This window comes from Cicer arietinum, chromosome 4 (genome assembly GCF_000331145.2).
Source record: "Cicer arietinum cultivar CDC Frontier isolate Library 1 chromosome 4, Cicar.CDCFrontier_v2.0, whole genome shotgun sequence".
Taxonomy (NCBI): domain Eukaryota; kingdom Viridiplantae; phylum Streptophyta; class Magnoliopsida; order Fabales; family Fabaceae; genus Cicer; species Cicer arietinum.
In genome coordinates, this window is record NC_021163.2 from 12,215,358 (window position 1) to 12,229,040 (window position 13,683).

At 30.4% G+C, this 13,683-nt stretch overlaps 1 protein-coding gene and 1 long non-coding RNA gene across 4 annotated transcripts in view; both read left to right on the top strand.

Moving 5' to 3' along the window:
• LOC101494371 (tripeptidyl-peptidase 2) overlaps window positions 1-10,472 on the top strand; it is a 17,572-nt gene extending 7,100 nt beyond the window's left edge. Inside the window, exons 15-34 of one of the 3 annotated variants that reach the window (XM_004496500.4) lie at window positions 1,807-1,865; window positions 2,668-2,822; window positions 2,980-3,158; window positions 3,426-3,538; window positions 3,608-3,778; window positions 3,947-4,075; window positions 4,180-4,280; window positions 4,362-4,479; window positions 4,622-4,701; window positions 4,983-5,055; window positions 6,135-6,220; window positions 6,306-6,354; window positions 6,436-6,570; window positions 6,719-6,787; window positions 7,495-7,587; window positions 7,803-7,898; window positions 8,369-8,464; window positions 9,015-9,107; window positions 9,447-9,647; window positions 10,106-10,472. In XM_004496500.4, the coding sequence (XP_004496557.1) occupies window positions 1,807-1,865; window positions 2,668-2,822; window positions 2,980-3,158; window positions 3,426-3,538; window positions 3,608-3,778; window positions 3,947-4,075; window positions 4,180-4,280; window positions 4,362-4,479; window positions 4,622-4,701; window positions 4,983-5,055; window positions 6,135-6,220; window positions 6,306-6,354; window positions 6,436-6,570; window positions 6,719-6,787; window positions 7,495-7,587; window positions 7,803-7,898; window positions 8,369-8,464; window positions 9,015-9,107; window positions 9,447-9,647; window positions 10,106-10,264 (2,255 nt within the window). In that variant the 3' untranslated portion in view covers window positions 10,265-10,472. Of the gene's footprint in view, window positions 1-1,806; window positions 1,866-2,667; window positions 2,823-2,979; window positions 3,159-3,425; window positions 3,539-3,607; window positions 3,779-3,946; window positions 4,076-4,179; window positions 4,281-4,361; window positions 4,480-4,621; window positions 4,702-4,982; window positions 5,056-6,134; window positions 6,221-6,305; window positions 6,355-6,424; window positions 6,571-6,718; window positions 6,788-7,494; window positions 7,588-7,802; window positions 7,899-8,368; window positions 8,465-8,988; window positions 9,108-9,446; window positions 9,648-10,105 lie in introns of those variants that run through there. The other 2 variants (XM_027333727.2, XR_012162713.1) reach the window with 2 other exon arrangements.
• A 2,189-nt stretch (window positions 10,473-12,661) lies between these two features.
• Window positions 12,662-13,457, top strand: LOC113786378 (uncharacterized). Its single transcript, XR_012162848.1, has 2 exons — window positions 12,662-12,939; window positions 13,058-13,457. It is a non-coding gene; the product is annotated as an uncharacterized lncRNA (long non-coding RNA).
• The last annotated feature ends 226 nt before the right edge of the window (window positions 13,458-13,683 follow it).

Here is a 13,683-nt window from a genome sequence, read left to right on the forward strand (position 1 = left end):
TCTTTGGTGTTTGTCATGCAATTTAGTTCTTACTAATAGATTACAACAGTGGCTTCTATTCCCACCGATGATCATTCCGGTGGTGTCCCTTTTCCCACTGATGAATCATATTAGTGATGACTTATTTTCCCATTGATGATTATTCTGACGATGTCTTTTATTTTTATGACTCACACTTTAGCATGACAATTTGTCCCAAATGCACTGGCCCCATCTTTGTCCCAGATGTACTGGCCTTGCCTTTCTCTCCTTGAAGCACGCCTCTCCAATATTATTGGTTTAAAGCTTCCAAATGCAGTTTTTAGAAGAACGGACCTCGCTTTGTTCAATTGTTTGCCATGAATTTCTCTCAGGCTGATGATCATATCGGCTATCTGGCTAGGCTATATTTATAGCAATTCTCTCCGACTTCACCTGCATCCCTGAGTTGCTTTTCCATCCTTTTTATTATTTTGCAGAGCAAAACATTGTTTTCTTGTAGCAAGCTAAAGCTTAGTAAGCTTTAGCTTGAGGGGGAGTGTTAGAATATTAGAAAATATCTTATAATATCTTTTATATTATATTAGAGTATGTTGAGTTATTTTCTATGACCAATTTATAATCATAGAGAATCTTAGAATATCTCTTATTATTATTATGATTTATTCCTAATTTAGGATTTAGTCTATGTTTCTCTATAAATAGAGATTAGTATTGAGTCTATTGTAATCAAATTAGCATTAAGCTATTATCAATAATATTCAAACCCTTATTATTTTCTCTCCTCATTTTCTCTAAAATCCCACAACTTCAACGGTACTCTTTCTTAACAGGGGAGAGAGAACGATATTATTTATTTTGGGGGAGGCACTAGGCCATATAATCTCTATAGGGATTAAAACTTAGATCCTATGGAAAACAAAGCTAGGCAATCACCACTGCACTAGCACACATACGTATTTTGTTAATTAGTGTCTCTAATTTCTTGCTTAAAAAAACATGGTAAATATTTGATAATTGATACGTGTTAGAATATTATAAAATATTTTGTTAGAATATTATATGATATTTTATAGTATTCTAACAACATGATCAAAAACAATTCTTTATCCATGCATTACATGTAAAGAGGTTATGTATTGAAGAAAGGGTTCTAGTTTGCTTCTAAATTGGTAATAAATTTAAATTCATATTATTATTCAGCTGCATAACTCATGATGACCTATCCAACAAGATTAAGAAAGAAAATCCAGAGGAATGTGAGAGGACCTTGTATTAAATTAGAAAGAACAGGGGGCATCTTTCTATTACAGCACTACGGATCTTGAGTGTCTGCATCTCCCTGCCCTAAGGCCCAAATTCTCTCACAAATGATTAGTCACTCCTCCCTCGTAACCCCTCTTATTTAAATGTTAACATACCATATTTATTCTAAGTTCTAACTATCGCTGGCCGACTAACAAACTAACTGTAACCAATTCTCCCCCTCCCTAAAAAACCCAACAGAATATAATAACAATGGAAAAAAGTAAAACTGGTACTACAAAGCATATTCATAAATGTTGCACAAGTAAAATTATTTCTAGCTGACTTGTAAACAGGACAATATTTATTTTACCTTTGCTTAATTGCTGCATTAATGTTGTTTGAGAAATGTGATAAAATTGACAAGTTGCAGAGGCGACGCTAAATAAAAATAAAATGAAGATCGTTTACATGTAATTGACGAAAAATCGTTTATATAGATTGTAGTAGAATCTTATTAAAGTAATATTAGTCATTCAAATATTGTAAAAATGATATCCCTTTATAAAATTGTTGATGCAGATCCTTCATCACGGGGCATCTACCTCAGAGAGGCTAATGCTTGTAGACAATCTACTGAGGTGAGATCAGTCTAAAAATTGGTGTGCATTGATGATCATAGCATATTTTGAGAGAGATCCCTGAAAACTATAATTTGTAAAGTGGATTAAAGATCGTATTGTGGGAAAACAACTTACTGATGACATACTGATCGTTGCATCTAACTCTCGCGCTTGATAAGATTTTGTTGATTGGAAAAACATATAATCTACCTTGCTATCTACAAAAGAAGAACTCTAGTAGTATTGGGTGATTTTTGTTTTAGAAAAATTAAGGAGATATATAATGAAGCATGATAACTCTCTTGCAATTGTTTTATGCTGGTAATAAGTAAAAGTCAAGGAAACATGGATACTTCAAAATAGTAGTCGCGGCGTGTTGTTTTCATGTAGGACAAGTATTTGAATCAGACACTTCACAAACACTTTAAATTGTATTTTTTTTCTTTCTTTTTTTGAACTTCTATATCAATTAAGATGGGGAATATCACAATAACTTATCAGATAATATTTTATCACGCCTACAAGGACTCATTCTAACTATTTGAGCATTAATTCTTCCATTTGATTTAATATTAATTTGTATTTTTATTTTCATTTGATAGGAACTGGTTATTAATATGTATAGATTAGGTAAAATATTTTTGTTTTAATACTGATCAATATGTCTAAAAATTTACTGAAGACTGATTAATATTAATAACCAGTTCCTATCAAATTAATTCATCATGCTTTTTATCATCAGTTCACGGTAAATTTTAGTGTAATCCCTTTGTACTCCAAATTGGCAATTTTCTTTATAATTTGTAGTACTTATTGACAGTGGACGGTGCTAGTTGATCCCAAATTTCATGAAGATGCCAACAAGTTGGAAGATTTGGTTGTATTTGAGGAGTGCATTGAGTTACACTCTTCAGATAGTACAGTTGTGAAAGCTCCTGAGTATCTACTGCTCACGCACAACGGTCGTACATTCAAGTTGGTTTTCCTTCATCATCCCCTAACTTCTATGATGAAATTGTTATTCCATAAGCAGTTTATGTTTCCTTCCTTTTTATTTCAACGAAGTTGCTGTTCGATGATCTTAATTTGTAGTTTTGTTTCAGTAAAACTTACAAGTTTCTTCTACTTTCAGCATAGTAGTGGATCCTACCAATTTAAGTGATGGTCTGCATTATTATGAGGTCTACGGTATTGACTGCAAAGCACCATGGCGTGGCCCTCTTTTCAGAATTCCAATTACTATAACCAAGCCTATGGCTGTAATTAATAGACCTCCACAAGTTTCATTTTCAGAGATGTTATTTCAGCCAGGTGTGCATTAGTCAATCAAGTTAATCAGTATGACAGTATGCTTCTTTCTTCTGGTGGCACACTAAGGTTGGAATTTGCATCTAGATGTATACAATCCAACCTTGATGTTTGAGCTATTTTCCAGGGGCTTTATCTTTTACAATATACCAAAATATTTTTAGAATTTTTGTATGTTTGAATAATTTTTTATTAAATTGCTTTTTCCGGTTTAGATTATATTCATAAGTCCAAAACAAATACTTATTGTCTTAGTTTTTGCTTCATTAGGCCATATAGAAAGGAAATATATAGAGGTTCCACATGGTGCATCTTGGGTTGAAGCAACCATGAACATATCAAGTTTTGATACACCTCGAAGATTTTTTGTGGATACTATTCAGGTACAATGTACAGCCTAACATTATGTAAGGTTAAGTATAGACCTTTTTTGACATGCTTTTTATGTCCAGATTTGTCCATTGCAAAGACCTTTGAAATGGAGGAGTGTTGTAAATTTTTCTTCTCCTGCGGCCAAAAGCTTCACTTTTAGGGTAGTAGGTGGTCAGACATTGGAACTAGTCATAGCTCAGTTTTGGTCAAGTGGAATAGGGAGTCATGAGACTACCAATGTGGATCTTAAGGTAATAGTTCATGTTTGTATGATGTACATATTCTCCTCTGCGAGATATTTTGGTATGTGACTCTAGTTTCTCTCATTAACAACTTCTGGTGAAAGAAGAATTAAGGAAACGGGAATTTTATCAGTTTTCACTAATGAAATGATTTTGCTAATTTATACAAATTTCCAGATAGTGTTTCATGGTATAAAAGTCAGTCAAGAGGAAATTGTACTTGATGGGAGTGATGCACCTGTCAGAGTTGATGCTGAAGCCCTACTGGCATCTGAGAAACTTGCACCTGTAGCAAATCTAATTAAGGTTATCATGTAAAATTTGGTTCCTTTTTTGTTCCTATTCCTGTATGCTTGTGATGTGGGACATAATGAGGTTAGCTTAGTCTTACAATTTTGTTAAACTTGCAGATAAGAGTCCCATATCGACCTGGAGATGCTAAGATCAGTGCACTCTCAAATGATCGTGACAAACTCCCTTCTGGAAAGCAGATACTAGCGCTGACATTAACGTGAATATTTATAAATTTTGTAATATGTTTCATTTATCTTTATGACTTTTAGATGGCCTGTTCTCAAGGTTTTGGTTTCAGATACAAGATCAAATTGGATGATGGAGCAGTAATAAAACCTCAAATACCATTTCTTAATGGTCGGATATATGATACTAAATTTGAGTCTCAGTTTTATATGATTTCTGATTCAAATAAGGTATTCTGATATTTAATTTCCTTTGTGCTTTTAAAGATGAGGATTGGGAAGGGTGGATAGTTTTTCGTTTCAGATACTATTCCTCAGGCAAGTGAATAGTAAGCTGCTTGTTTATTTTCATATTTATACATTCTGATTATAGCGAGTATATTCAAGTGGAGATGCCTATCCAACCTCTACAAAGCTCCCTAAAGGAGAATACAATTTACAGCTATATGTAAGGTACAACTCCTTCTTAGCACATATACTGGACAAACTACACATGCGTTTTTGTTCCTTGTGCTGCTTTCCATTTAGTTCATAACTATTCTGCTTTCATATAGTTCAGAAATAAATTTTCAAATTTTGTAGTTAGTTACTGAAAATTAGTTTTGTAGTTTTAAGGACTTGAAAGCATGGTTAGTATTTAAAGCACGCAATAAGAAAGTTGGAGTTTTAATAATAAGTGGAATATTTCTAGGCATTAAACATTGTCCTATACTCACAACATTTTATTGTCTCAGACATGAAAACTTGCAGATTTTGGAAAAGATGAAGCAGCTGGTGCTATTCATTGAGCGAAATTTGGAAGACAAGGTAGTTGTTATATTCGTAAAGACAATTTATGACATTCCTTTAATCTTTCAGTTTCACTCTAACTTCAGCGACATTTGTAATAACATGATTATAAGTTTTTTTAATGCTTTTCATTTGTTAATCTCTAGTCAGTAGGCATGTCTATGCTTAGTTGCCGTATTGTAATCCACAACTTTTTGAAGTACATGGCTTGCAAATTTTTTTTACAAATGGAAGTTCTGAATTTTACTTTGTAAGAAATGTATTTGTATTTGAAAATTTCAAACACTATTTAATGAGTGTTCACGGTAACTTTGATTTATTTACATAAATGTTAGTAGGAAAATAAATTTAAAATATTAAATATAAACTGCAAGTCACTTTAATCGGAACAATCGTATCAAACAAGGGAGAATACAGAAGCAAAACGAGTCCAAGTAAACACCTATAACCCCGAGCTATAAGCCGAAAACTATTATGAAATTTACATATATCATCCTTTTCTGCACTTCCCTATTTTAAACAGGTTTAAGATCTGTTTTCTCTTACCTCTAACTAAATTTCCCCAATTTGTTGAGTAGATGTAGTTAATTCCTCTTCTAAAGTGGGAATTGGCCCATTTAACCAAAAGACTAGAGCCCTATTGAGCCCCTTCCTATGATTAATAGAGTGCAGGAACCTATCACATTTCCAAATAGAAGTATTGCTAGATGAACTGAAGTAGGGAGAATTAGAATTAGGTGTCTCGTTTTATTATTTGTTCCTAAATTCAATTAATTATTTAAGGTCTCTTAAAATTGTGATCTCCCCATTAAGGTACATATCTCACTAGTTTTAAATACATCATTGAAACAAAGGTATCTTGTTACATTCCTTCTATAGTTAGTTATTGAAGAAAGAAAAAAGCAAAATATTTCATGTTTTATTACTACAGCTCTAAGTAGTTTATATAAGAAGAGAAATGTCAATAGTAATACTGAATAATAACGACAGAGTAATAAAATAAAAATAAACAGAATAATATAAAATAAAAGAGAATCAAATCTGATTTCCCTTGATTCTTCAACAGTTATCATTTGTATGTTTGTCTTAATTTTCAGGACATCATCCGATTAAGCTTCTTCTCTCAGCCAGATGGCCCACTGATGGGAAATGGTTCCTTCAAGTCCTCAACATTAATTCCAGGGTATGTGACTGGGTTTTAGTCCGTAGCTACCTACTAAAGGTTTTAATGTCACCTTGTTGTGGTGCTGACGTTTCCTTCTTGATAGTATAAAAGAAGGATTTTATCTTGGTCCACCAAAAGACAAGCTTCCCAAGGTAGATTCTCTTTTCTTAACCTCTTATGTAATTCCATTGGACCGTTGTTTATATGTAACAACATTTATAGTATTTCCACAGAACTCTCTACAAGGATCTGTATTGGTTGGATCAATATCATATGGAAAACTATCATTTGCCGGACAGGGGGAGCATAAAAATCCAGAGAAGCACCCTGCGTCATATCAGATTTCTTATATTGTTCCCCCGAATAAGGTTATCACTTATTCTCTAGCTTTTGCACCTACCCGCTTTAAGGTCTTCTATGTTCCAATCTCCAAGCTGCACTGATGTATAAACTAGCATAAAATATGTGCTATATATTAATGTCTAATTACATTGTCTTATTACCTCTTGTTGGAAGATTGATGAGGAGAAGGGAAAAACTTCTTTATCATCCAAGAAGACTGTTCCTGAACATTTTGAAGAAGAGGTATGCATGTTGGTCATATTTGGCACAAGAGCTTCCTGTTTTCTATCCACATTTTTTGGCATGACTTAATATGCATTTATTTGCTATATACTTTAAATTTTCCATAGTTTAAAGTATTTTTAAAATGAGTACATGGCTAATATGAACAAGGACTGCGCATTGTTAATCTTTTAAAGTTGGAGCTAATTATCTTTATAGATTTCACTTAGTAACATTTTAGAATGTTTTGCATTAGTTAACTTTGCTATTGAAAACCCACCTTTGTAGAATCTTCCATATTATCTCAAAAATAATAAAAAAATCAGCTCATAATTTATCTAGAAAGGACAATTTCTACTTTATTTTTTATATACTTTGTAGGAAGCCTTATGCTGTTGTTGTACTTTTTTTCTCTGTAATAATCATTTTAATCACAATTAATTTATCAGTAATTTAATCAAAGAATGATTGATAAACCTTGGCTGTCATGAGTGGAAGATGCTCACATTACTGTTTATGTACAAACTTTACACACAATCACACATACAAAAGCTTTTCTGGTGTCTTTATAGAGGGCCATAATTTGGTTTTACTTTTCCATGTATCCATATCCAAAATCATTCACTTACAGTTCCTAGTCGTGACAATTTAGATTATATACTGTAAAATTCAAACTGTATGTCTTTTGTCTTAATGATACCTTAAGTTAGCCTTGACTTGTCTATCAGGTACGAGATGCAAAAATAAAGGTCCTTGGAGGCATTAAACAAGAAAGCGATGAAGATCAATTAGAATGGAACAAGTTGTCTGCCTTGCTCAAAGTATATAATTTGATCTGAATTCTGAACTCCTAGTTTTAGTGGTTGACTCATCTTCATGTGTTTCAGTACACTTTAAAATTATATTGATTTGATTTTCTTTTGAAATATTTTATTTATTTTTTGTTGAATGTTATTCAAAACTTTATTCAGCTGTTTATTCTGTACATTCTAGATTGAAACTAAATAATAGCAAAATCTGTTATATTTCCTTGTAGTCGGAATATCCAAAGTACACTTTGTTGCTTGCAAAGATTTTGGAAGGCTTGGTTTCTAGGAGTAATATCAAAGACAAATTCCATCATAATGAAGAGGTACATTATACTTCTGTTAATGGATCTTGAAACACGTGAACACAAAAGGTAGGGATCTAGCAACTCTTAAGAGTGTAGATCCTGCATTTTTATTCGGCTGATTATATTTTTCTTGCAAAATTCAAAATTTACCAATCAAAGTTCATCAGTATCTTATTTAATATTAGACATATACATTTTGAAAGCATATTAACTGTTAATTGAAATGTGAAATCTGACCTTCCTAGCCGTGAAATAATGTAATTATCACACATACAAAATAAATTACCAGGTAAATTTTTAAGTTTTCTGAACTTCACGTGTTTGAACTAGTTAGAACTTTTGATACCCTAAACACGAGTGTTGATAATTAGTTGTTCAATTTAGTTGTGTGAATGATCCACAATAGTTGAAATAATTATGAATATGCCTTGAGACGATTATGAAGTAAAAAAAGGCTGATTTGAGACAATTATGAATATGCCTTGCAGATAATTAATGCAGCAAATGAGGTGATCGACAGTATTGATAAAGAAGAGTTGACCCAATATTTTGCACTGAAAAATGATCCAGATGAGGATGCAGAGGTGTTTATCTCTTTTTCCTGTGCTTAAAGTTATCCCTGTCACCTACTTTTGTATTAGTTCTCTATTTATACGGAATTATAGGGAAAAATATTAAAATCAGGAAATAGATCTTATGAAGTTGCACGCCAATGCAGTTAAATCCAATGGTTAGAATATGTGTAACTATATTTATCCTTTTTATTAAATTATTTAAAAAAACAATACTTTGTGGTTCAGATTATATCCAATTAATTTTGTACCTGAAGAGGATCCTAATCCATAAAATTGACACGGCATTTGAGTGATATTTGTTCAGAAGACTTTGCAATCTTACATTATTAACTATGACTTTGGTACTTAACTTTTTATAATTATAATGATCATGCAATAGTTGTCTTAAAACAATGACATGATATTTAAACATGTTAGACTAATTGTTGTTTAGCTAAATTTATATGGAACCTCATTCTGCATGGAAAAATAAACTTTGGTAGCACTTTTTACTACTTACGTGACCGTTTTTGAGTTTGCATTTTTGTTGGCAGTTAATGATATTTTAATCTCACTACAGAAAATCAAGAAAAAGAAGGAAACAACCAGGGATCAATTAGCAGAGGCTCTTTACCAAAAGGGACTTGCACTGGCAGAAATTGAGTCTTTAAGGGTTCGTACTTTTATGTTATCTAAATAATGTATGATATTGTAAAATATAACTTGTTAGTAACTCCAAAATTTAGGAAATATCCCTGTACGCTGAGGCAATTTTTCCCGTCTTTTGAACTCAAACCATAAACATTAATAAATGCTACTCATTTTTTGAGTTTGGAATTACATTCCGTCATATGTCTAACTACAATTTTCATGTCTCCTCGTGCTATGCTTAATTCAGAAGAGTGTATTTGGGTGTTATGGTGTTAAAATAAATAAAAACTTTTGGTGGTATTAGGGACATTTATTGTTTATCAAATGGAAATTGACGTGCTTAACTTGTAAATTGTCAAAGGAGGTAAATAATTCCCTGGCTTCGGCTTCAACAGAAGGTGCATTTCCCCACGAGCAATCCAGCGATAATGGCATTCATCAAAACTTGTTTGATGAGAACTTTATTGAACTGAAGAAATGGGTTGATGTTAAGTGCACAAAGTACGGGATCCTGTTGGTGACACATGAGAGGCGGAGTCAAAGGCTTGGGACAGCATTGAAGGTATTTTTTCTGCACGGTCTTGTTATCTAACAGAATCTTTAGTTCCCTTTCTCCTTGTCATATATTGGATTCTCTGGCCTAAGCACAACCACTGAAATAGAATAGAGAGTAACCTGAATAGTTTAGGAGTCCTTTCATATCGGTTAACCTGAATAGTTTAGGAGTCCTTTCATATCTGTTAACCTGAATAGTTTAGGATTCTTTAGTTTTTAAATTTTTTATAAAATTGTTTCAAAATAATTTGTAAGCTATTATGCAAAAACAACATTGAATCTTGTCAGCAATTCTTGAAAATCTGTACTGATGAAATTTTTAAAGAAAATGAAAAAGCTAAAAGAATAAAAAAGAAGACAATAAAGAATGTTTGTTAGTTATAATTAGAACTTAACATTGTTATAATAAGAATACTGAACCAGTAAAATTGTACCTAATTATGATATTATTGCTGATCCATCCAGGTACTAACTGACATAATTCAAGATGACGCGGAGCCTGCCAAGAAGAAACTGTATGAACTAAAACTCTCTTTGGTAGAAGAAATTGGATGGACTCATTTAGCTTCGTATGAAAGAGAGTGGATGCTTGTGCGTTTTCCGCCTAGCTTGCCCCTTTTCTAGGGTCTTCCATTTGTGAAACAAGTAGGTGTAGAATGGCAGTTGCATCAGCCTAATTTTTAAGACTTCCGATCATGTTTCTGTTGGAGTTTACATTATGCAACGAAGGACCGTCATCCCCTTTGACATTCATGTAATAATCACAGAATAAACTTGGATTTCAATATTCATTTTCTCATGATAGTTTTTTATATTCAACAGTTTGAGAACATTTTATTGGAGTGTTATTTCATTTGCACTGAGTTTACGATCTCATCATAATATTATTACTATAGAAAACACAGGTTTCGAAAATTATATTTCCCTAAAAAAGCAATCACTGAATATCGTATTGCTTTCAACTGGTCCATTAACTAAATATATTAAATATTATTTTTATTTGTACAATAAACCAGAAAACGATATGTGTCGGATCAGAGCCGGTACAGGGTAAGGCTAACAAACCAAACGCCTTAGGCCTCCCTAAAAAACAAATTTTTTTACTTAAAAAAAGATTTCAAATATTTTTTTTTATCTATGAAAAAGGCCTCAGATTTTAATATTTTTAAAACTAATTTTGATAAAATTTTATATAAATTAAATAAAATATTTTGTTTTTATTACAAATTATTTAATACTTATTTCAGTACAACTAAATTGGTTAATTAAAACAGTAGAGATGAGAGAAATATTAATTATAAATTAAATAATCATGAGATAAAAGGTGAGTACATCATTAATATGAGAAATACTAGTTTTAAATGGAGAGATCATGAGATAAATAGCGAACATATTGTTAACATGAGTTAGAACATATTGTTAACATGAGTTACTTGAGTGCTACAATATATACACATTCTTTTCTTATTCAACTAAAATATGGAAAATTTTACATGAGTGTCTGATGTTGCTGTATAACCGTTGAAATGTCTTATTTCATTATTTGAAAAATATATAGAAAATAGATTTGAAAATGTCATTAATTTTGTTAAACAAAATTTATATAATTATTAAAGAAAATATTAATAATTTATTTATTAAATTTTAAAAAGGCTTTATCTAATAATTTCGCTTTAGGCCTCATAACGTGTTGGGTCGGCCTTGTCAGATTTTAATTATTTTAACAATGTAACTAATATAAATTGAATAGTAGTTTGCCACATAATAGTTTCTAGAAAATGGATTAATATTATATTAGATATAGGTAATAAAAGTTATAATTCAAAATAATTTGAAAATTTATTACAAAACATCACGAACCTATAAAATCAGCGTTGTTTGCCTAGTTCTCTATTAATTATGTTTATTAGTGCAACCATTATAAATAATCAGAGTTTAATTATTACGTAATGTCAATGTAAAAAGTTTTATAATCTCTAAATATACAAACATGATTTTAGAGGCAATTATGATAAAAATCAAACATCTGTAATAATTTAATGATTGCGATTTACTAACATATAAAAAATTTACGATAAAAGTTTTATGGTTTGTCAGCATATCATAATCATTTATAAGCATGATTTCAGAAATAAATATGATAAAAGTCAAACATATATAATGATTTAACGATTATTATTTACTAACGATATACAAACTTTTTACATTGACAATGTGCATATACAATAAAATTGAAATTGATTTAGTGGATCGTTGTTTTTTAAGAGAAAAATTATAGTTCAAATTTTTTCTTTTGCTTTTGGAATTTAAATTATATCTTACTCAAAAAAATATAAATAAATAGCAAAAATATTACTTTCAAGAGTTGGACTTACATTTCAAAACATTAGTTAATTATTGTGGTCTCCTATAATTTTTTTTACTGTTGAACTATAAATAAATAGTAAAAATATTACTTTCAAGAATTGAACTTGCATTTCAAAACATTAGTTAGTTACTGTGATTTCGTGTAACTTTTTTTTTGCATAATTTCATATGCACGGTCTCAAATATAACAAAAAAAATAATTATTATATTTTGGTGTCTTATAAGCAAATCTAACGAATTCTTCGGTATTTAATATTATAATTCCTATAACACATTTTAATTAATTTAGATTTTATTTTTTTTATAACTTATTTTGTTATCACTAGATAAGTTCACGTGGAGGACAACTTATAGAATACAATAATTTTTTATTATTATTTTGATGAAATTAAATGAATTCAATATTTTTTCTTAAAAGATGTAAAATATTTTTTTCCTTATAGACAATATTAGATGGAATATATATATTAAATGTTAGAGCCCTAGTCTACATGAAGATATTTCATTGAGAATGTATACAAATTAAATCAATAATAATATCTGCTTTCTCTTTTAAAAAATTATACGTCAACTCAACAAACTACAAATATTTAGTTTGATTTGATCCGTCAAACATTTTACTTATTTATTTTTTTAGTTTAGACATGATTTTAACTATTATGAAACAAAATCCTTTATTTACTTATTTTGCAAACAAACTCCTTTATTCACGTTTGTTGCAAGTTGCAACTAAACTATAACAAAATTGATGCGTCAATAAAAGAAACAAATTTTATCTTGATTGATGTGATAATAAAATTAAGAAAATTTCCTTCCTTATATATAGCAGTAGTAATAAATGTCGATATATCCATATACAAATTACAGGCAACGCATTACAAAAACAGAAGCAAGCTCTCTTCATTCCTTCAATCAAATTTGGAAATTCAATGGTATTCCTTCAATCAATAAATCAATCTTGTTTGTTTTCATATATTTAATTTTTGGTTTAATTAGTTTTGAATTGTAACGAATTAAACTGAATTGCTATTTTCTTGATCATGTTGAAAGTACTAAAGATGAAGAAAATATCAGCAAAAGTAGACAAGTTGGTAGAGATTACAAAATTGATTAACGATTTCATTGATCAAAAGATTGATAGAGAAAGTACCAGAGCAAAACTGGAGGAGATTTCTAAAGATCATACAGATTTAATTTCGAGATTCAACCCCTTGATGCTAAACGAATCTAATCAAATTACTTACGACGATATTATTGTCAAAGTTCATCAACTAGGTTCCAAGATTCAACTTCTTTGGGACAATTTGGTGAAGAAGAACATGCGACCAAGTATTACCGTATAAGTAATTAGGATTCTTATAGTATATTTTTCGTCTTTGTATAGGGTTTTTTTATGCTTACAAAAAATAAAGGGATTTTTGGCTTTTATATATCATTTTTATTTAAATTCTTTTATTATATTTTATAAAATTTATATATTAAAATATCATATTTATTTTTGTTGACCTTTTCAAATTCATACATTCAAGAAGTCGTATTCCTACTTTACTGCACCATAACAGAGAATTTTAAATAAAAGAATCTAAAAATAAAATAACTAAGATAAAGTGTCTAAAATAAAGTATGATTTAGTTAGGACTAAATCATTATAACTAAATAAATTGACTATAATATTA